This window comes from Phalangium opilio, unplaced genomic scaffold (genome assembly GCF_054372755.1).
Source record: "Phalangium opilio isolate 3A_F unplaced genomic scaffold, DU_Popi_V2 ptg000009l_1, whole genome shotgun sequence".
NCBI classification, from domain to species: Eukaryota; Metazoa; Arthropoda; class Arachnida; order Opiliones; family Phalangiidae; genus Phalangium; species Phalangium opilio.
In genome coordinates, this window is record NW_028324146.1 from 15,332,549 (window position 1) to 15,355,991 (window position 23,443).

At 38.3% G+C, this 23,443-nt stretch overlaps 1 protein-coding gene across 1 annotated transcript; it reads left to right on the forward strand.

The window, feature by feature from the left end:
* The first annotated feature begins 9,152 nt into the window (after window positions 1-9,152).
* On the forward strand, window positions 9,153-10,882 carry LOC149716489 (ATP-binding cassette sub-family C member 2-like). Its single transcript, XM_089844873.1, has 5 exons — window positions 9,153-9,296; window positions 9,977-10,231; window positions 10,281-10,521; window positions 10,581-10,701; window positions 10,771-10,882. The coding sequence occupies exons 1-5, from the start codon at window positions 9,153-9,155 to the stop codon at window positions 10,880-10,882; spliced, it is 873 nt and encodes a 290-aa protein (XP_089700999.1).
* The last annotated feature ends 12,561 nt before the right edge of the window (window positions 10,883-23,443 follow it).

The window sequence follows — 23,443 nt, forward strand, 5'->3', positions numbered from 1 at the left end:
GCGGGGTATGGCGCTATTACTATGTCGCCGAGCCGGACTTCTAGATTTGCGAGTAGCGGCTTTGCATTCCGTACAGGTAAAGTATGAATTAGGGGTACAATCTTTATGTACACGGCGCTTGCATAGTCCAGTGCAAAAATGACACTTTTGTTTTCCATAAAACCGATTATCGCAAACACAACAAGAGTCTGAAGAAGCAGGCATACCGTAGCAGACGATACCGGAGGTACAGAGTTTAATAAAAGGCTATGTGTAGTACCGTATCTGCAAAGTACACTCCTTTTCCAAAGTTGTAACCATTAGAAGGAGCTTCTGGTGGAGCAATACGAAGGCCTTGAGACAAAATGCCCATTAAGTTTGGGGTTCTGGAACCATGCCATAGTAGCTTTCTATTAGGGAATTTTTGGAATTCTCGGTAGCGTTCGCGTTCTCCCTGACGAGTAATTTTAAATATTTGATCGACTTCAAGTTCACAATCACTGTGAAAATCAGCGCCCGTGTTGTTTACGTATGTTAATAATGTCTCGAATTCTTCAGAATCTCTATCTAATACTTCAATTTCAGTTTTCAATTGTTCATAATGTTGATCTATTGGATCTTTGGTCGTTCCACCTTCCTCTTCAACTAACTTGTAACCGATCTCCACTTCAAGAAGGAAATTTGGCATTTCTACCTTGGATTTTATTATCTCAACATTATCCAAAAGAGGGACCCTTTTGGTTCCAAAATCATGAGGTATTAGCGTGAAGAATGTATTGGTGCAAGCTATTAGCTGGGCTTTCTTGTTTTCGTTGGGTTCATCGTCGAGTAAAGCCAGGAGTTCCGTCAAAACGGAATACGCCTCTTCAATTTGGTTCTTCGAAAGTTTTCCTAGTGGCATTTTCTTCAGATCAATTTCTAACTCCCACACGGCCTTGTTCATTTTCTCCACGTCAAAGATAAGGCGAATTAGTTCTTGGATGGCGTTGGGAAGTTTAGATCCGGATCCTACAACCAGTTTTTCTGAAGTTCCATAGTCAATGTCAAGTGGATACATTTTATTAGGAACCTTTTTGGCAGTGTGGCGTAACTCCCACGGAGTTCCTGTTTTTTCTTCGAAAAGCCTTTTGAATTCGGCAACAGCTTCATACTTAGTAACAAAGTGTTCCGTCTTGTTATCACCAATAGTAGTTCCAACACGTCCCCAGCTCCGAAACACATAGTAATCCTTTCCTTCGTCTGACTTTAGAAGTTGAAGCTTGTAAAACGAATTAGATCCTTGAGTAACGACGACGTTTCCGAGAACAGCGTTGAAAGCTCCTTCTTCGTTTTGAAACACGTGTGTGCTGGCTTCAAGATTTGAATCTGGGTCAACAGCTACGCTGCCTTTCACTGTCAGTTTAACTTTCGTGCTCTTTCCAGATGAGAATGTTGAGTCACTATTTCCTACAGCCGCACTTTTGAGTCTTTTTTCAGCAGCGTAAGAATTAATTCTGTCTTGAGGATTTCCACCCCAACTGGCTATGCGGTATTGTTGGATCGTAGAAACTAAACCTCCATATTCCACAGCACTTAAAAAGTCCTCAGATACAACGTGAACATCGTGTTCCTTAGCTTCACGAATTTCCTTGATATTTTTCTCAACATCTTCCTTGGTACTTATAACGCAAGCTGTAGTTTTGTCAATTTGAGAGACAACATTGCCTCCTAATCTCGCTATGCTTTTCTTTAGAGAATCTTTGGAACTATGGAGATTACCAATCAACACTATTTTAGTATCGTCCAATGGTTGTGGCTTTCTCTTGACACCCGAGGTTGATGGCAAATTTTCTGGTGTACTTGGAGTAGGTGCGTTTGTAGGAATGTAACGGTCTTGCTCTATGTATTCGTAGCTGTTTAAGAATGCATATTCCTCTTTTAGGTGATCTGGAATCTGGAAAGGCTTTCTTCTTGGTAGTTTTATTACATTTGTACATTTGCTCCATTCGCTTGCATTTCCAGTACAGTGATAACCATCATTTGAGAAAACCAATTGTCCACCGTCACTTTCTGTGCAAGGTTCAAGAGATCCAAACGTCATGATATCGGAAAGTCTATCTAGAATTTCGCTGTTTCCTGAAGGAATTTTTTGGTCGTTATATTTTAATAGTTCCACCATTTCTTTTTTTTAATATTTTTTTCAAGCTCGTCACGATGTTCATAAATTAACTGAGACTGTTCCTCAAGAATTTTCTTCTCGCCCCGATCAAGTAATTCCTCTTTCTTTATCTTATTTGGTGGAGTCACTTCAATTTTCTTTATCTTTTCTTTGATGGCCTTTTGATCTTCAACACAGAGTGTCTTAAATCCTCGTATTTTAGATCCATCTTCAAAAAACTTCAGAGTTTCTCTCGCTTGTACAAACCAATCAACGTGATACCACGCTGGTAGTGGACCAAATCGTCTAGCTTTTGCACTCTGTCTGTCAAGTTTTGAAATGCGAGCTTGATCTTTTACGATTGTTTCTCCACAACCTTTACAAGATGACCGATTACTTTTGGCATATTCAGTTGAGAAGTCTTGAATTTCAATGGAGGAGCTTTTTCTCTTCGTTCCTTTAGATGGGGTATTGCTTGAAGCAGCAGGTGCTGCTTGAGACCCACTCGGAATTTCACTCCTTATTTTCTCTTGATCTCTCCAACGTAAATCCTCAAAGTGTGAGATGTCAGCCTCAGTTGACACTTTAAACTTTTGAGAAAAAGCACCGAAAATGGTACCACTTTGGAATCTTGTTTCCAAAATAAGAAATTAATGTTACTCGCGTCATCAGATGCTCAATTTTAATATTTTACCTTTCTATCAAAACTTGACGCCTGAATAATTGCCGCCATTCTTAGCTCGTCCTTATCTATGCGCCTTTTACAGCTTTTGCATGATGACCAGCCACTTTTGGAATATTCGGTACGCCACGGTAGACCTCGATCCATCTCTAAATCATACAAAGAGGTTTGAATAAGTTAGCACAGCTTGACTATTTGGTTTACTTTTCTGGTTAATGATGTATTTAAAAACCAAAACGTTATGTACGGGTCTTAGTTGCAGCAGAAGTAAGATGAGACTGGAAGTGAAGAGCTCAAGCATTGGTAGTAGATCCTGGCACTAGTGAACAAATTTGAGGATTTCATGTCGCTTCCATCACTAGAGGGAAAAAATTGGTCGAGTTTCAAAAAATTTCCTACCCATACATGAGGTAGCTCAAGCATATTTCCTAAAGCTACTTCGCAGAGGAGCAACAACCCGGTGTTGTTCTCTCGACTGGCGTGACAGTATTTGGCACTTTCAGAGACCTAAAAGAATCAAATATTTGAAGTAAGCAACCTATAATTTAACTCTTTATTAAAAGGCTATGTGTAGTACCGTATCTGCAAAGTACACTCCTTTTCCAAAGTTGTAACCATTAGAAGGAGCTTCTGGTGGAGCAATACGAAGGCCTTGAGACAAAATGCCCATTAAGTTTGGGGTTCTGGAACCATGCCATAGTAGCTTTCTATTAGGGAATTTTTGGAATTCTCGGTAGCGTTCGCGTTCTCCCTGACGAGTAATTTTAAATATTTGATCGACTTCAAGTTCACAATCACTGTGAAAATCAGCGCCCGTGTTGTTTACGTATGTTAATAATGTCTCGAATTCTTCAGAATCTCTATCTAATACTTCAATTTCAGTTTTCAATTGTTCATAATGTTGATCTATTGGATCTTTGGTCGTTCCACCTTCCTCTTCAACTAACTTGTAACCGATCTCCACTTCAAGAAGGAAATTTGGCATTTCTACCTTGGATTTTATTATCTCAACATTATCCAAAAGAGGGACCCTTTTGGTTCCAAAATCATGAGGTATTAGCGTGAAGAATGTATTGGTGCAAGCTATTAGCTGGGCTTTCTTGTTTTCGTTGGGTTCATCGTCGAGTAAAGCCAGGAGTTCCGTCAAAACGGAATACGCCTCTTCAATTTGGTTCTTCGAAAGTTTTCCTAGTGGCATTTTCTTCAGATCAATTTCTAACTCCCACACGGCCTTGTTCATTTTCTTCACGTCAAAGATAAGGCGAATTAGTTCTTGGATGGCGTTGGGAAGTTTAGATCCAGATCCTACAACCAGTTTTTCTGAAGTTCCATAGTCAATGTCAAGTGGATACATTTTATTAGGAACCTTTGAGGCAGTGTGGCGTAACTCCCACGGAGTTCCTGTTTTTTCTTCGAAAAGCCTTTTGAATTCGGCAACAGCTTCATACTTAGTAACAAAGTGTTCCGTCTTGTTATCACCAATAGTAGTTCCAACACGTCCCCAGCTCCGAAACACATAGTAATCCTTTCCTTCGTCTGACTTTAGAAGTTGAAGCTTGTAAAACGAATTAGATCCTTGAGTAACGACGACGTTTCCGAGAACAGCGTTGAAAGCTCCTTCTTCGTTTTGAAACACGTGTGTGCTGGCTTCAAGATTTGAATCTGGGTCAACAGCTACGCTGCCTTTCACTGTCAGTTTAACTTTCGTGCTCTTTCCAGATGAGAATGTTGAGTCACTATTTCCTACAGCCGCACTTTTGAGTCTTTTTTCAGCAGCGTAAGAATTAATTCTGTCTTGAGGATTTCCACCCCAACTGGCTATGCGGTATTGTTGGATCGTAGAAACTAAACCTCCATATTCCACAGCACTTAAAAAGTCCTCAGATACAACGTGAACATCGTGTTCCTTAGCTTCACGAATTTCCTTGATATTTTTCTCAACATCTTCCTTGGTACTTATAACGCAAGCTGTAGTTTTGTCAATTTGAGAGACAACATTGCCTCCTAATCTCGCTATGCTTTTCTTTAGAGAATCTTTGGAACTATGGAGATTACCAATCAACACTATTTTAGTATCGTCCAATGGTTGTGGCTTTCTCTTGACACCCGAGGTTGATGGCAAATTTTCTGGTGTACTTGGAGTAGGTGCGTTTGTAGGAATGTAACGGTCTTGCTCTATGTATTCGTAGCTGTTTAAGAATGCATATTCCTCTTTTAGGTGATCTGGAATCTGGAAAGGCTTTCTTCTTGGTAGTTTTATTACATTTGTACATTTGCTCCATTCGCTTGCATTTCCAGTACAGTGATAACCATCATTTGAGAAAACCAATTGTCCACCGTCACTTTCTGTGCAAGGTTCAAGAGATCCAAACGTCATGATATCGGAAAGTCTATCTAGAATTTCGCTGTTTCCTGAAGGAATTTTTTGGTCGTTATATTTTAATAGTTCCACCATTTCTTTTTTTTTAATATTTTTTTCAAGCTCGTCACGATGTTCACAAATTAACTGAGACTGTTCCTCAAGAATTTTCTTCTCGCCCCGATCAAGTAATTCCTCTTTCTTTATCTTATTTGGTGGAGTCACTTCAATTTTCTTTATCTTTTCTTTGATGGCCTTTTGATCTTCAACACAGAGTGTCTTAAATCCTTGTATTTTAGATCCATCTTCAAAAAACTTCAGAGTTTCTCTCGCTTGTACAAACCAATCAACGTGATACCACGCTGGTAGTGGACCAAATCGTCTAGCTTTTGCACTCTGTCTGTCAAGTTTTGAAATGCGAGCTTGATCTTTTACGATTGTTTCTCCACAACCTTTACAAGATGACCGATTACTTTTGGCATATTCAGTTGAGAAGTCTTGAATTTCAATGGAGGAGCTTTTTCTCTTCGTTCTAGGGCTGTGCGAATACTCGAATTTTCGAATAGTATTCGTTTAATTCGAATCGATTATTCGATTCGACGAATCGAATTTGCCATTTGGAGAAAAACGAGTATTCGAATTAAGAAACGATTATTCGAAAAGAAATTCGAATAACCGATTTACATACGAATACAGTTCCCTTAACCGAATAATCGCTTCCAAGGGGCTAAATTCGAATAGAAAACGAGTATTCGATTGGAAATGGGAGGGACTGTGGTCACATGACATATATGAAGCTGTTTCGTTTATGGATTTTCATTGCCAATGCGCAATTCGCGATGTTTTGTTTTTCTCTCACCAATTACTCAGTCTTAGGAAAAGTTCCATTCTATACCTACAAGTATCCTCAAGTACCTACAAGCACCCACAAGTACCTAAAAACACCCACAAGTACAAGCACCCGAGCTCAAACGCCATGTTTTTCTTGCTTAATATCCCTCTAACGGCGTGAATCACGACAAAAACGCCGTAAGTCCAATATAAAAAATTAGGGCTAATATGCGTGTCTCTAACAGTGGTAAAACGCCGTAATTCCAAAACCCAAAACAACGTAAGTCAAAGTATGTGTTAACAATGATAAAAATCAATACTTAAACTTAATTTATCTTAATGAAACTAAGGAAAGGCACATCTATGGACTATTATCTTTCATTTAAGATGGTTCCCAAACGTAACGAATGATTAGCATTCTTTATACACTAGCGCAATTAAGGTCATATTTCAAAAAAATCCCATGTTATCTCTATGGAAAAATATAGTATTTTTCACAAAATGTCGGATTCATTTTATGGATTCTAAAACCACTCTTAACAACTTTTTTCTTTATAGAATTAACTATTAATTGGATCTCTTTGAAATTTCACTTGCAAAATTTCAAAGCAGCAAACACAATACGAAAAAAGTTACGGCCAATCAAAGAACCCTCCTTTAGCATTAGAGGCAGTATCAAGTCTTATCTAAGAGAGCGACCGCTCTCCTAGAATTAACCTTTTAATGGTTTAAAGCTTGAAGGAGAGAGTAATGGAGTGGAAACCCCCATACCTTAAGCGTTGCCTTTGTACCCCCACCTACGGCACCATAGTCCTCCCATCATCCCCAGCGGTTAGGTAGGGTCGTGCCAGACGAAATTGTAAAGGACGCTCCCTCTATCTCAAAAATAGAAGCTAGTTCTCATTCAAATAAAATGGCGCTACGCGGCAGCACTTAGCAATCGCCTACGGAAGGGTAGGGGCGTGCGCGAGGTACACTGGGAGAGATATTGTGCCGCAGGTCGCCCATCATCATTTCCAATCCATCTGACTCCCTTATCCCTGTTTAAAGTAACGACGAACAATATCCCATGGGAAAAAGCTGGTGCCATTTCAAAACGTACCGTCGAATCAGACTTGTAAATAGGGGGTACCAGGGAGCCTGTGACACCCAAGAAAATTCACAGGACACCCTGAAAAAATATTTTATGGGGGGTCGGGTACCACCCGGGTACCCTGAAAAATTCGGTGCGATGAGAACTCTCCCCCATAACTTCAGACCAAAACAGCGCTCAAAAAAGGGTGAAAATAAATTGGCGAATATTTACCCTCAAATTTGTAGCCGGAATGCATCCTTCTCTCCCTCAAATTTTTTTTTGGGCTTGCTCCCTTACTCCTTAGCCTCTGTTCCCTTCCCCAGGCGAGATGTGACGCAGTTTCTAGGATCAAGAGTTCAAGGCTCAGTTGTCCACTAGGGAGCCCCGGGTACCCAAGAAAATTGGGCTTTGGGGGGTCGGGAACCCGCAGGGCTCCCGAAGAAATTATCAATATTTACAAGTCTGCGTCGAATGATACAAATATGATAAGGCGCGTGCGTATATTTCCCCCCTTCCCCCCCTTTTTTTAGTGAAAAAGGAGTCTTCGTGCAACCCAAGGAAAATCCTCACATGAAGATGAGGCAAAGCTCATGACTAAAGAGACACTCAAAGAAGGAAACGTATGCGCTCTATAATATACGAGGAGAGTTTGGACGTTTCTTGTCTATTTGAGAACTAAAACTCTCTACACACATATTTTTCCTCGTGATAAGGTTATTGCGCATTTGCAGATATCCGTATCAAAATACAAACAATATTTTAAAGCCTACGGTATAACATGGTACGCGATCTTCGAAGCAATAATCACCGGTGTTGTAGTCCTTAATTTCACGTCAGTGTACTGGCTGTCTTTGTGGTGCGCAGACTCCAAGAAAGATTTTCAAGCAAACCTAGACTTGAAGGCAACCCGTATAGCGGTCTTAGTCGCTCTTGGTCTAACCCAAGCCATTCAAACATTTTTGTACGTTATCATCAGCGTTCTTCGCTGTCTACGAGCTGCAAACTGTCTACATGGGAAAATGCTCGATAGAGTATTTCGCTCTCCCATGTTCTTCATCGACACGACCCCCCTTGGAAGGATACTCAATCGCTTCTCCCAAGATATCGACGCCCTAGACCAGCAATTTTCTGCGATGTTAAGAGCAACCAATGTCGGATTGATATTTTTAGTTGTTTACGCCTTAGCAATTGCAATATATTTACCGTTATTCATAATTCCCTGCATTGTCGTGTTAGTTGGATACCTTTTACTTCAGGTAGGAACTCGATTTTAGTCTCCAGTCATAAGTAATTATCTAGTATCACCCTCAATATTAATTGTTGTGGTTAAACACCGAATTCGTAACGATTATGGGGTAGCCACTTTTGATTTTTAGTAATCTGGGCGTTGGTTGCATTGGAGGCTATGGTAAAATAGAAAACATAAAAATAAACATTGAAAAAAGGCTATATTATTTTGGGCATTTAATGATCTTAATAGGCATTACAATTACAGTTTTATTAAGCGTAGAAAATCCCTAAAAGCTACGGGAAAGATGACTTGGTGCCACGACTTCTTAACCCAGCGAAATAACATTCCTTGAATTATTAAATCTTAAAATGTTTTGTCTTTTACGTATTTTATTGCAACATGTTGTAGAAGGCACCCGCATCTTAACCGCGGAATGCTCGAGCCCACTTCTGGAATGAATTACTTCACAATATATCATTTAAACCGAAGCTTTTCCCATATATTTGGCAGCGTTACTTGATGTCGAGCAATCGTCAATTCAAGCGGATAACCAGCGTGAGAAATTTCTTCTTGTTTTCGCATGTGGGAGGATCAGTGGCTGGCAGCACTGTCATCAGAGCGTGTGACGCCGGACAGAACTTCGAAGGACACTTTTTAAAACTGATCGACGAATGCACTGCCGCTAACTACATGATGAACATGGCACAAAGGTAATTTTGCAATTGCGTCAATAAAGCCTGGTTTCAATCGCGTCTTTTTCGTTTTGGGATGACAGCCTGCTATCCGCACCTACACTTCATTATTACCTTTGGGTTGAAACCTTAATGTGGATGCAAAGCAATTCGGACATTCAATAAAATGCAATTTCTTTCGAGATGGCTGACAGTACGACACAATATCTTGAGCAATTGCTTGATGTTTTGCACCGCAATTTTCATCATTTTGAGCAAAGAGACTCTGTCATCTGATTTTGTAGGATTGATCTTGGCTAATGCCGATCGGGTAAGTGGAGACGAAGCCAGTATGACAAAATATCAGCTGGTTTTTCTTTTAACTCTTGAACCTAGCTTGATTGTGAAAGATCTCAAAAGTGGGACGAATGAAAAGGACTAATTAACAAAGAGATGGAATTGCATGCGGGGGTTTGAATGACAGATTAAATGAGCAAAATATCACAGCAACCAGACGACAATGTAATTTTAAACCTAGGGCCGCATTTTTGTATGTTTTTCTTTATTTTTGTAGATTGTAGAAGCTATAGTTTGGATAACATTTTGATACGTTTTCAAGAAACCGTTTAATTGTCATTTCATGACATGGCATTGACAAGCTTTATTACTTTTCCGAGTGACGTAAACGTCACGGAGGGGTACTATAATGTATGTGTAATGTTAGGATGGTAACACCTCCTGGAAAGAGGGTACGAAATTTAGGAAACGTGCACGACCAGGTACCCCATCCCCTACTTGATCGGAACTTTTGTTTTAATTTGTATACTTTAGGTGAAATATCATTATCATTACACTTAAGGCTTTATCAGGTCATATTTATGAATGAAATATATTATTTTTTTTTTAATTGAAATGTCTCACGAAAAATTCCCTTGAGTATTAAATCACCAAATTGCGCTAATTATTTATTTTCTGCAAATTAAGTACTAATTTAATATTTTGATCTAACAGCTTGTGCAATACCTGAAATTCTTCATCGCTGGCTCTACGGTTTTTGAATCAAATCTCGTCTCCATAGAAAGAGTTGACGAATACTGTCGTTTGGAGTCCGAGGCCGAGAGGGAGAAACCAGAATCACAACCACCTGCTGACTGGCCTCAACGAGGACAAATCATATTCCAGAACTACAGCACCACATACCGCAAAGGATTGGATTTGGTCTTGAAGGAAGGTGGGCGTGTTGGGGCGGATAGGTACCGGAAAGTCGTCGCTGACGCTGGCGCTCTTCCGTCTCATCGAAGGGGTGCACGGTTAGATCGTCGTGGAGGGATTGGGCTTGTCCGATTTTCGTTCGCGACTGACCATCATCCCACAAGAGCCCGTCCTCTTCTCGGGCACGCTCAGACTCAACCTGGATCCTTTCGGGCAAAAAGACGACCAGCAACTGTGGGCCGCCCTGGAATACTCGCACCTGAAATCCTTCGTGACGTCACTCGAGCAGGGACTGGATCACCCCGTGGCCGAAGGAGGTAACAACGTGGAGGTGGTCAGCGTCAGTTGGTCTGCTTGGCTCGAGCCTTGTTGAGGAACACCAAGATCCTGATCTTGGATGAAGCGACGGCCTCGGTCAACAAGGACACCGACGATCTCATTCAAGAGACCATCAAGAAGGAATTCGCCAACTCTACCATCATCACCATCGCCCACGGAATAAACACCATCATGGAGTACGACAAGTTGGTTTACCTACCTATTAAACCGGCTTAAAATGATTGGCTAATTTTATGTTACTCAACTCTTCATAGGGTGATAGTTCTCGATCAGGGCCGAATTGTGGAATTCAACTCTCCAGCTGCTCTCTTGAAGAATGGGCAATCTTTGTTCTACGATTTGGCGAAAGGGGCCAAAATAATCTAGATCACTTTTAAATTAAAAACTTTTAATGTTATGTACAGTCATAAGTGGATCATGTTACAGCTCCCCATAAGTACTGGACGTAGGTTATGCTTTTGTAAACAGCGTTTTCTTCCAAGACATCCAAGCCCGCCATCTAGCTCAGTTTTAAAGGCATAGTTTGCCCATTAACCTGGATCTGGAGTTACCTTAACCTTCGAAAGTTCCGGTTGATGGTCATTGCTGTCAGACCGCCGTCAGTGTCGTGATTAGTGTGAAGCTTGTTATTGCGTAATAATTTTGATTTAGATTGACTTATGTTTCTTTGCTATTTGGGAAAAACGCCTAGGATCAATGTAGCTAATTACAATCGTCGCATGCCCAAATGAAAGATATTAAAGGCACTTAACCGTACGCGACTAAAACGTTTTGTAAAACTGAAAAATATTGACCAGCATCTTTCGCAAACGGAAAACGTTAAAGTATTGTAAAAAATTGTAAAAAATTGTCGTACTTAAAAAAAGGAAAACAAATTTCCATGTCGACGCACATTACCTAATACCTATAATTAGTAATAAATTGGTTTAACTATCCCCGCTAAAAACCTTAAAATCAGTGGAAGCTCAGTGCTGTATTAGGGATGCATTATAAATGTTCTAGCATGATGAAGGCTATTTTGAACATTTGAACTCGTATTAATTTCCTTTTCAACAAAACCGTTTAAAATCGCGCGAAATACCTATAGTCCGCCAATTATTTTTTAAAATCGGAAAAATAAAGTGGACTTCTACTATTATATTCACAACCCAACACTTTGTATGGAACAACTTGTTTTCTTTCGCGGTCTTCTCTCTCAAACCTTTCCTCATTGGCTACCACTTACTTCCGTTTGCTTGCCCCACTTTTTAAAAATTTATTTCGCGGCAAAATCATTCCTCTGGTTTAGTTCACAAATTCACCGCTGCGTTTCGCATATACCCTTTCCTCTTCAGTGCTAGGAGACAATTCTGATGCACAGCGATGTTATATCGTCCAGTACTTCTAGGGAGCTGTAATATGATCCACTTCTGCTTTTATACTTGGTTTAATCGTGTATGGCAGACATTGGGATTGATGCTCAAACAAAGTAAGGGTTATTGTAGATTTAATGGATCTCAAATCAGGCCAAACGCAAAAAGGCGTCCAATTCCGCTTAATTACCAAGTAACTCAAATAGAAAGAAAATCGATATTACACTTCATTCCTCAGCTTGTTTAATGTAATGTTGTTTGTCGGCGTACTAGTGCTTATATTCAAACAAGACAATGAAAACAATAGTTTTTTTAGTTGGTGAATCACAAATTGCCTACGCTTTCCTTACTGCACACTTCCTGTTTTTTCTGTTTGCCTTTGCTTCATATTAGTTAGAAACTGAGTGATAATCTTCATTTGACTTGTATTTAATGAATTGCAGTGGCAGTTCAAAGTGATCTACCCAATATTTTTGCATTTCGTATTGTGTGGTCATCTTGGTTGTTATCAGTTTTGGTTATTACCGTCTTTGTTTCCAGTTACATGAAGAGCGACTTTTCAGTCAAATCATATGAAATATTAGAAACAGCCAGTGATCTTTTAAAATATCCAAACATAACACCGGCTTTAGTTAGATATTCCCCAGAAACTAAGTTCTTTTGGACTAAAGTGAGTTTCACTTTCATCAAGTTAATGAACTATGAATTGCGGTAAACGTTCGTTTTTTTGTTTCTAAAGGATGGAATTCCAGGAATTAGCAGCAAAGACTTTCAAGACTCCTTGTTCGACAAAATGGTTAAAGTTGACCAGTACGAAAAGAATCAAATTCTTGATGGACTACAATATCGAAAAATTGCTTTATTTACTCATATCAGTGATTTGAAACAAAGCGTCAATAAATTTGTCAAGAAAGACAAAAATAACATTAAAGTTAAAATTCGGAAATCAACAAAGAGTGTTGAAACGTTCCTGGAAGTAGTTAAGATACATCGCTTTGATAACGCCTCAAATACTACTGAAAATATACTTCAAGGGTAAGTCCGTAAAGGCATTAAGTTCGTAATTGCAACGTACAGAGAATTTACAGGTCTATTTGCAGGATCATGAGAGTTTTCGAAACCAAACCGTTCGCCTACATGAACAGAGATCAAGGTTACATCTTGGATCGCATGTTATGGAAAACCCCGCAAGAAGAATTTCACAGTTTTAACGTCACTTCAATTAGTGGCGCTTTTCTCTTATACGTTTTGTGTTTGTCAATTGCTTTGATGAGTTTCATCCTCGAATTATTACTATTTGTACTTTGCAACGCGAAAATTAACTTCTGGTTGCTGTAAACAAACAACCGTAATTAAAATTATGACCGATATCTTCATTTTTAACCGTATTAGTTGTGAGTTGAACTTGGGGCACGAACGTCTGGATACAACTTCTATAATTTGAAAATTTCATCGAGTTTGGTTTATAGTTTCATGTTTAAAATGTTCAGTATACATTTTATATTAGCGTTGTTGCTTTGGGTCGGATTATGAACAATACCATATGGTTGCAACGCAGGTATAACTAAAAATAAGATTGGAAACAATGTTTTGTAAGTTTGGCATTTCAACAGTCTGAGTGGATCCACTAAATATTTCGTTACTTTGAGTTATCAGTCTAAATGAACCTTTGTGTAGTACTTATTCCGTGTACAGACAGTGTCCCATTTTATATCACCTACATAAATATTTAAAGTATTAAAAATAAAATAGAGGAACCTTTGGATCGTTATATTTAATCATTTGTAAAGCGCTTTGCTGTCAAAACACGTCTCAGTCAGGCTATATCCAAATGGTGAAAGCATGTTACCCATAAAAGACTTAAGAATCAAAAGAAATTAAACGCACAATATTTACGGTTCTAATGTTTAATAATAATAATATAATAGCGTGCAATAATTTATTCGAGGTTAATAATAAACCATTGCGTGTTTAATTTTGAAAACCTACACAAGGTAAAATTCCTATGAAAGTGAAATAAGATACACTTCAATATACACCATTACATCGATAGAATTTGGTCGTGGAAACAAAGCCGCATTCAATAATGCAACGGCCTTAGAAAAGTTCGGTAAAAAGATTGTTTAAATATTTACTCAAATTCCATGTAAAATAAGGTTCAAAAATTTATAAAGCATAATTCTAAAACGTCAATTTTGTAGGGTCTCCTGTTCTTAAATTCGCCGAGGATTTTGTAAAACTTTTAGAAATTTTTTAGAATTGTCGCTCTCGATGTTAGAAGTAAACAAAATTTGGTAAGAAATATTTTTTGAATACTTTAAATTGTATATGAACCTCTTTTCTACTTTATTTTGCCTTATAAATTTCATTCGGTTTTCTAATTTCGCAGACAAAAACAATTGATCGTTTAACTAATCTATTATGGATAAACCAGTTTTGAGCAGCTATTACCAGTAAGGCTTTTTGCCGTTTCTAATTTCAAATATATTTTCTCGTTTTTATTCATTTAAGTTCTCATTTTAATTTCAGTTTTAAAAATATAAATAAAACGGTAGTCATATTATTATTGGACAATGTAAGTAAGTGTCACTTTTGTAACCCTTCATTTAAATATCATGGCCCCAGTATTAATTAGTAAAATTTTCCTGTTATAAATTAAATTTACTTATTTGTCAAATGTTCTACAAAAAATATTAAGAAGCGTTTGTTGAATTTGGCAACGCTAATTATGCATGGATGGTCTTGCCTTCAAGAGAAACCCCCGGATAGAATTTTTACTCTTAATCGAAAGAGAATTTAAAATAGTGAATATATCAATTGGAACCGTGTTTCTAAATACAACATTAAAAAAGATACGAGCAATTAAGTTTCCGTAATGGCTCGTATATATGGACACTACCCGTTACGTTTTCCCACAAAGGACTAGAAAGTACCCCTTTTGGACGTCTAGTACCACCTGACGGATTCATCCAATGGCGTACTTCCCAGTGCGTCGCGGAAAAGCCTAACGCGTAGTGTCCATTACGGAAACATTATTGCTCTTATCTTCTTTACTATTGCATAGGGATGCACCGATATATCGGTTACCGATAAATCGGCCGATATATCGGCCTATCTTTTTCATATCGGTATCGGCCAATATCGGCTTCATGTAAACCGATATTTTCGGGAAAAACTTGACAAGTTATAAGGCACTCAATGAATACTAATTTAAACACATCACTTAAATTTAAACCCACAATTTAACATTTCCCTTTAAAAATGCAAGGTTTTCCACTATCTCAGTTTTATTCCGTTGTTCACGACTCTGAGAAAGTAATTTCCCTAGTTTCTCATACATCCAACAAACAATCGAAGTCGATACTGACGCTCTCTAATGCGTTTGGTGTCACTAATGTACACTTTGAACTTTTCATTTGCTCTCCATAAGTTTGCTTATAACGCTAATTCTTAATTGTTGAACAAAAAAAGGAGCTGCATTTTTACTGAAAACCAAGCAAAGAATTTAACTTAGAGCACACCATTTTTTAAGGAAGGGGGGTTAAGGCTAAAATATGTAGCGGTACCACATTAAACGAAAGAAATGTGACACATGTCTCTCATAAAACAAAGTTAATAGGAAAATGGTCCTAAATAATGTTGATTCTACTCTTGGAAACGATATTCATGGAGAAATAATATTTTTTATGGGCCGATAATATCGGCCGATATATCGGCTACGAATTTCTGATATATCGGCCGGCCGATATATCGGCTGTACCCATATCGGTGCATCCCTACTATTGCAGATAGAAACATCGTTCCAATTGTTAAATTAATTTTTTTAAACACTCTTTTGATGATAAAAGAAAATATTCTAGTCCTAAGTATCCCTTTGAGTAATCCAGATATTCATGATTTGCTTAGGAACTTGACGAATTTAATACCAAGAATGATTTTGTTACTTGCATGTGGTATTTCTTATACAATTTCTTGAAACACCGGTTAGGAAGTACCTAGACCTTTTTCTATGCCACTTTTAATTTAACAATCACGTTATGTGTTTTCAGAAATATAGATGTTTTCAGCAAGACAGCGAGGGGGAGTACAACAACTTGTCGCAAAGTAAGGTTCAAATAGCGTTGTCACCCTTTACTTTATAAAAACGTCTTAGTTACTAAGAGTGTCATTCAAAAATTTTTTTTTAAACAAGTTTTTGTGCTCTGATCTATCGGTTTTTTCGCTTCACGATCAAACTCAATTAAAAGTGGGCGAAACTCCAGTGATATTGTCATTCTTCGAAGTTTTTCTGTTTACGGGAGAACCACCCATGAAACTCGTGACATCATTATCCTTTCTAAGTTTCGAAATACGGGTATATTAATTGTTGGAAAGTTTTCTCAAATCAAGTCATTGAGAGGGTTTATTTTCAGCTCGTTGGTTACTTCGTATTAGTAATATTTTTTGTGTCTTCGTTAAAATGCTTCGTTTCATGGTTTACAATAAGAAAATTTCAAGATTTGTTGAAAAGATTTAGAACGAAGTTTCCAAGAAATAATAGAAGCACGAATCATCGAAACGCTTTACCGAAACAGCAAAATATAGATTCGATTAAAAGGAGAGAGTTTAACCTATATGTTTGGTTTAATTGTGTATGGCAGACCTTGGTATTGCTGCTCAAACAAAGTAAGGGTTATTATAGATTTAATGGATCTCAATTCAGACCAAACGCAAAAGGCGTCTAATTCCGCTTAATTATCAAGTAACGCAAATAGAAACAAGTTGGGAAAGCCAAAATATTACCTCTCCGAGTGGAGATGACTATCACTACCCCTTAAACAACCTAAATATATGCATCTATCGCTTTTTTTAATTCTTTGCAAGTGCAGGAATTCAATTTTGAAATAGTCAATTGCTGTGGAAACTCTACTCTCTCGCTATACCTCAACCGTATTCTTAGTCTACCAGTATGATTTGTAACATTTGTCCATATCAAAGCTGAATCATACCTCGCCACACAAAAAGCAAATGTCCCCAAAACATGGAAGCCAAAACCCAATCACACATAAGCTAGGCTCCCACTTAACCAAAATAATTATTAAACAGTTAAATACTCACAAAGATTGGCAAAATCAATCTCCTTCAGTAATACGTAGCGCTTAAATATATTATTTTCCGAACAAAATTAATCGAGCAAATTTAACGTTTAACTTCTGCCTTTGAAATTCTATCATCAAAGAGTGATTCAACTGTTTAACAGCAAATAGGGCGCTATCATATCTACCGCAATTCCGTCATATTTAAAAAATATACATTGCCAACACTTTTTTAGACACAATAGTGGAAGTTTTAGCCTCATTTAAAACATGTAAAACATTATCTCATCTACAAATAGCTTACATATGTCTTTTTTACCAATACCTAGCCGTTTGGATTTTTCTAAAGCAATCTTAGCACCAAAATATTTTTTGATACAAAATAAATGCTAGGAGGATATAGGGGTGAAGGAGTCTTCAACTGCCCGATCTTAGAGCTCAGGTTTCGGCCTCTCCCATGGGAGATTCGTTCACGCGCACCTAGTGACCTTGGTTACGCGCATCACGTGACCACGCAAATCCCAATTCAAAAAAGAGCGGGTTTTTCATGCTAGCTTAGGCCTTAGAAGCAACGCCGCCTATATGTAGGCGGCGTTGTAAAAAGTAAGAGATTTGGGGAAAGAATGATATTTTTTAATGTTATCGGGTGTTAACTCTACTCTCCCACAGGCTTCCATCCATCTTCAAGGTACGTTCACAAAGGCGCGTTTAGCTGAAGCTGATTGCCGAGAGCGTAGGCTGAATCTAGTGTCTGCTTCTCGCGTGACCGTTCACAAAGCCGCTTAAGCGGTATTGGGAGTGGCGTACGCTGGTTGCTGAGGCTGATTGATGGAGTCCGCTTCGATCTGTTGAGGATAGATATATTCGAGAAAAAGCTCTTGCCCTCCCCATCGTGCAGACGAATTTTAACCTCTAGCAGACTATTTTAGGCATTCTGATAAATTTCGTGTGGCACTTTTGCAATAAACATAACGAATTTGAAAGAGAAAAAAGAAATTGACACAGCCTTGAAAGCCGATCTACGGCTTAAAGATATCCAAAAAAAGGAAATTGAAATCGTGAAACAAAGAGATGTGATTTGGAATAAATTTGCGAAGAAGCACAGAGATAGAGATGCTGTCGACTGCTTATCTACCCGCTGTCCCCAAACGAACTACGACGAAGAAACACTTTTGTGAACGATAGAGAGGAAGCTCACGCTGAAGGCTGAGAGCAGACGCTCACCTCGGCAGCTTCGCGCGAGAAGACTACTTTCAGCCATCCGTGATCAGCTTCAGGAAAAAGCGCCTTTGTGAACGTACCTTTACACTTTTTTACTTAAGTTTTTGGTTTAGGGATAGAGTAAAAAAGCGTTCCCTCTACAACAGTATTATCAAAGAACCATAATTTACAATTTATAAAAAATTAAATAATGATAAATGTTCCGTTAAAGCACTAAAAAATACAGCCTTTACCAAAAATTAAATCAAAAGAAAAGACGACGCCCGATGACGATGTACGCGGAACTAGTTGCGCGGCTATGAATCTCCCAGAACGAGAGAGAACGGGGGAGAAACCACGGCCGATAATCTGTAAGCACGTTTCAATGGGAAATCGGGCAGTCGAAGACTCCTTCACCCCTATATCCTCCTAGATAAATGTTCTATATTCTTCATTTTTGAAAATATATTTTTAAGCGTTTATAATGATTACTCTCTACACCTACACTAATCTTTCACAAACAAGGAGTATAAATCCACTAGTGGAAGCGGTGTTTTTATTGAAAATATATATTTTTAAGCGTTTATCATGATTACGCTCTACAACTACACTAATCTTACACAAACAAGGAGTACTATAAACCCACTACTGGAAGCGGTATTTTTATTCAAACGTAAAACAATTTCGCTTAAGTTTATCATTTCTAGACATCGGTAAAAATGTCTCTATCACTCCTAGGTATGCAGAGGATTTTACGGCATTGTAACTCAAATTCATCTGATTATGTTTTAACAAGGTTAAATCTAACTGGGAGTAAGATGAAAGGAGTAGAAGCTTATCTGTCTTAGGAAATATGAAATTTTATCTTCTCAGTTCGTTAAATCATAAGTTTATAACGAAAAAACGCGGAAGGGGAAACCGAGCAGACAAAAGCGATTTTTGGGGGTAGAAGGTTAAGAGCGCCATCTGTCGTCCGTGCCAAAGTTGAACTTCCTCTCGAAACGCAATGAGAAAGTGCATAAAATAATGCCATCAGCTATTTAACTGCGTCGATATATTTAACGACTTGACCCATGACATTCCCTTAACACTGGCTTCTATGAATCCTATTTATTCTTGGATGCTAGGAAACTTGGTAGACGGAACAGTCTGTACCAAGTACCCAAGCATCCTTCAATAAACGCCTGGCAACATTGTGGTACGCATGGTACAACTAAAATATAGGATGTGTATGTATCTTTCGACTCACTCAATCGCTTCAACACTTACAGAGAGACGAAGTATTGAAATCCATATTATGTAGTGAATTTAAAGGTTGCGTTTACGCTATATATAAATGTAGTAAAGCTGAATTAAAAAGTAAACACCAAATTTGAAATGTTAATATCAAAAGATGTTCTTGGAATATTGAGATGAAACAGAGCTTTATAGCTACACAACTACTAAAAGAATCGTAATGCCGAAAATTATTTAAAATATTTCCATTTAATATTCTGCAAAAAGGAAATGTTATCGTTTTGTAAGAGATCTTATCATCCTACTCGCTTTATATTAACTTTAATATGCGTGTAGTGTTTCGATTCAGATGTAATCTTCATTACTCGTTCTATATAAACTCTCACTTGTGTCACTTCAAAGAAATAAGTTTATCTTTAATATTTAAATAAATATAATTATTTTTAATTATTTTAATCGCCAGTAAATAACTTTAAAAATAGTTAAATCGTTTAAAATAAAGTTGTTCATAATATCTTTAGAAACTTTGCTAATATTGACGTTTAAAGTGAAGGGTACCCTTCTTGCCCGCTTTCTTCAAATTTTGGGGTATATATACGATCCGTTTCCATTATAACAATAGATAACAACGCATTCGCGTGAACCTTTGGTGGAAGCCCTGCCATTGGGAGGCTAGACGTTTCTCGTAACCCTAGCTGATCGCCGCGTATATCTTAAAACCAAATAATAGATAAAAACGCATTCGCGTGAACCGATGGTGGAAGCCCTGCCATTGGGAGGCTAGACGTTTCTCGTAACCCTAGCCGCTCGCCGCGTATATCTTTAAACCAAACGATGACGAAGGAAGAGAAGCCAGAATGGACTGACTGGCGTCCATGTGGAATGGACAAAGACCTGAAGATGGTGGTGCATAGAAGCTGGTGTCAATGTGGAATTGACGAAGAACAGAAGATGGTAGTGCATAGAAGCTGGTGTCAATGTGGAATTGACGAAGAACAGAAGATGGTGGTGCATAGAAGCGGGAGTCAAGGTAAAATTGAGGAAGAACAGAAGTTGGTGGTGCTTGGAAGCAAGCACGTACAGACTAGTGTCCATGTGGAGTGGACGAAAACCAAAGCTGGTGGTGTTGGAACTCAAGTAGAATAGCCAGAGGAGACAAACCCAAATTTCCGTGAACTGTCAATGCAGTCCGGAAATTGGGAACACGTTTGCTCCGATACGCAAACTGCGAACGCGGTCACGTGGGGTCTGACAGACAGACACACAGACACACACACCCACACACACAGACAGACACGGCCGGTGTAATACCTCTCACGTGACATACGTCACTCGGAGAGGTAAAAAACTCTGCAGCTTAGCCCTATACCATAAGGACATCATCTCTCTAAGGGCCCAAGCGCATCTATTAGCAAAAACATCTATTTCTGCTAGATGTGACGTAGATTTTGTATTGGGGCTCCTTCCGAATTTTTCGTGAAATTCGCGGGAGAGAAAAATAATTTTCAAAATCGGCCGCGACCGCTATCCTAAGCCGGTCGGGGTCTAGACGCGAGCTCTGAGATAACGCTCCCAAGCGGTTGGGAATCAAACTAAAACAGGCGGGGAGGCGAGAGAGGAAGGACTGAGGGGAAAAAATAAGTAAGAGAATTTCCAGAATCCCCCAGCTCTCTCAGACACAAGAGGTAAATTCGCGCTTAGTAAAAATCACGAAGAGCTGTCGTGAGAAATCTTTGAAGGAGGGAAAATGTTCAATGCCGGGTTACTCTGCAGCGAATGCGCTCGGCCTCTGTTTAGGCTATACAATTATTATACCACTTGAGATGAGACGGATGGCTGACCAAATAGGACATACATACATTTCAACCGTAACATAGAATCTTGGGCCCTTAGAGAGAGATAATGTCCTTATGTTAGTACTTAGTTTTCACAGTGATGTCAAGTATTTAAACTTCGGGTCACGCCTAGGGTTCAACTTCATTATTTTTATATTATTTACATTAATTTTTCTGGCCTATTTCTGAGATAGCGTCTGTCTACGAGATCGTTAGCTATGTCTGTCCGGATTCGCATCCGATGTTTTGGAATTACAAAAGGAACTCTTATCGTGACTTATGTGTATAATTTACGAGATATGACGTGTCTTTAATCAAACGTTGCGCCATTATGATATATGATTAACAAAATATCTAAATTTCAGCTTTTAGTATCCCTTTTGAAAATATCACACACACCCATACACGTTGCCTTTACATTTTGTCACGTGATTATAGGAGCGCGTGATTTTGAAATATTTCACCCCCCCCCCAAATCACACGCGTTTCAAAATTGCTAAGCCTAACTTCAGTTTCAAAATTGTGTTCCAAATTTTTCCTTAAGTCAACAAAATTTTCCAGCAAAGGTAAGACCTTCAAGTTTCTATATGAGCGGCTAAATGTGCGCCTGTTTTTGTTATTATCAAGTTAAATCAACTGAATAAATTTCCCCCTTTTCCAAAATTGTATGTTTTACTCCAAAATATTGCTACATTTTCTAAATAATTGCTAATTAGCTTGTTTATTGCCACCTTTTCTAAAATATTATTCTATCTTAAAAAGAGGCGCACTTTTAGCCACTCGTGACTCACATCACACCACAGTGACCACACGTATTGTGGTTGCGTATTGTGAAGTTGCTACTCTGCTGGGTCTGGTAGGCACTCCCTGCAATTATATCAAAAATGGGAAAATATGCCAAGAAATTAGGAAATAAACCAAACCCACGAATGGCGCAAATGGTTAATAAGGCATTGGGCCGTGAAGTATGTAGAGTGGACCAGTTGGTAAGAAAAGACATAAAATATGTAGCTACCCCGCCGAAGAAGAAACTTATACCATGCTATACCCGTCTAATTTCACAACCAAAGAAGCAGAAGTAAGTAGAAAATCAATCGTGAAAGTAGAGTTAGAAATCAAATTTGGCTTCCCCCACAATTTTATAATGTTGTCTTGGTTTAAAATTCACTCTTAGGAAAATTTCTAAATGTGAAGACAATTCCGTTACAAGAAAAAACCAATTTTCAATTCTAGAACTCCAAGCCCTCCATTTATTTTTTATTTGCATTACAGATACAGTATACCACTCTGCAGCCCATTGACTACTTCGTCTAAAAATTTCTGGAGTAAAAGCACTGTGGAATATTTTAGGGAAACACCTAGTCCTCCTGATCAAGACCAAGATGATGACAAAACACGTTTACCCGTGAAGCAGCAAGAAAAATGTCCTGCTAAACAATGCAGGAAAGCTTGGACCGGGGATGAAGAAGATCGTTTGTTTATTGGTGTTGGGAAATATGGTGTTGGTTCGTGGTATAAAATTGCCCATGAATTCGGAATTAAAAGATCGAGCAATCAGTTGTATGGAAAATGGAGGAACTTTTCTAAAGGCAATAATATGTTAAAGGTTAAAATGAGGGTTTTAAGCAAACCACTTTCACACGCAATATTGAGTCCAATTTCAAACGCACAAAGTGCAATATTTAATACACCTAAAAATAAATTCATTCAAAATTTACAACGGCCTTACGAGTTTCTAAACCGGGCTTTCACGAATGAGGGGTGATCTTATTGGTTCGCTTAGAAATGCGCAGAGGCAGAATTTTAGTGTCAGAATGTTTTCAGCCAATGAAAAAATTACACCTTTGAGTTTGTATTTCTGTTCACTAGATGGCGCTTGCTTCATTTAGTGTCAGAATGTTTTCAGCCAATGAAAAAATGTCACCTTTGAGTTTGTATTTCTGTTCACTAGATGGCGCTTGCTTCATTTTCAATTTGCCCCTTAACGGGCGTATATATATGGTCAGCTTGTTTATTTTATTTTTAGGTCTATTGGACAACAGGGTAAATAATTGCCTTTTAAATATAACGAGTTAATATTTAAACTATGTTTGCTTAATTATTGCTTTTAAAATTTAGTTTTCCAAATACTGGCAACACTTGTTACATGAACAGCGTAATCCAGTGCATTTTAAGAATCCCAAAAGTGCAAGAAATTGTGAAAGATGATACTTTGAAGGGGAATTCTTT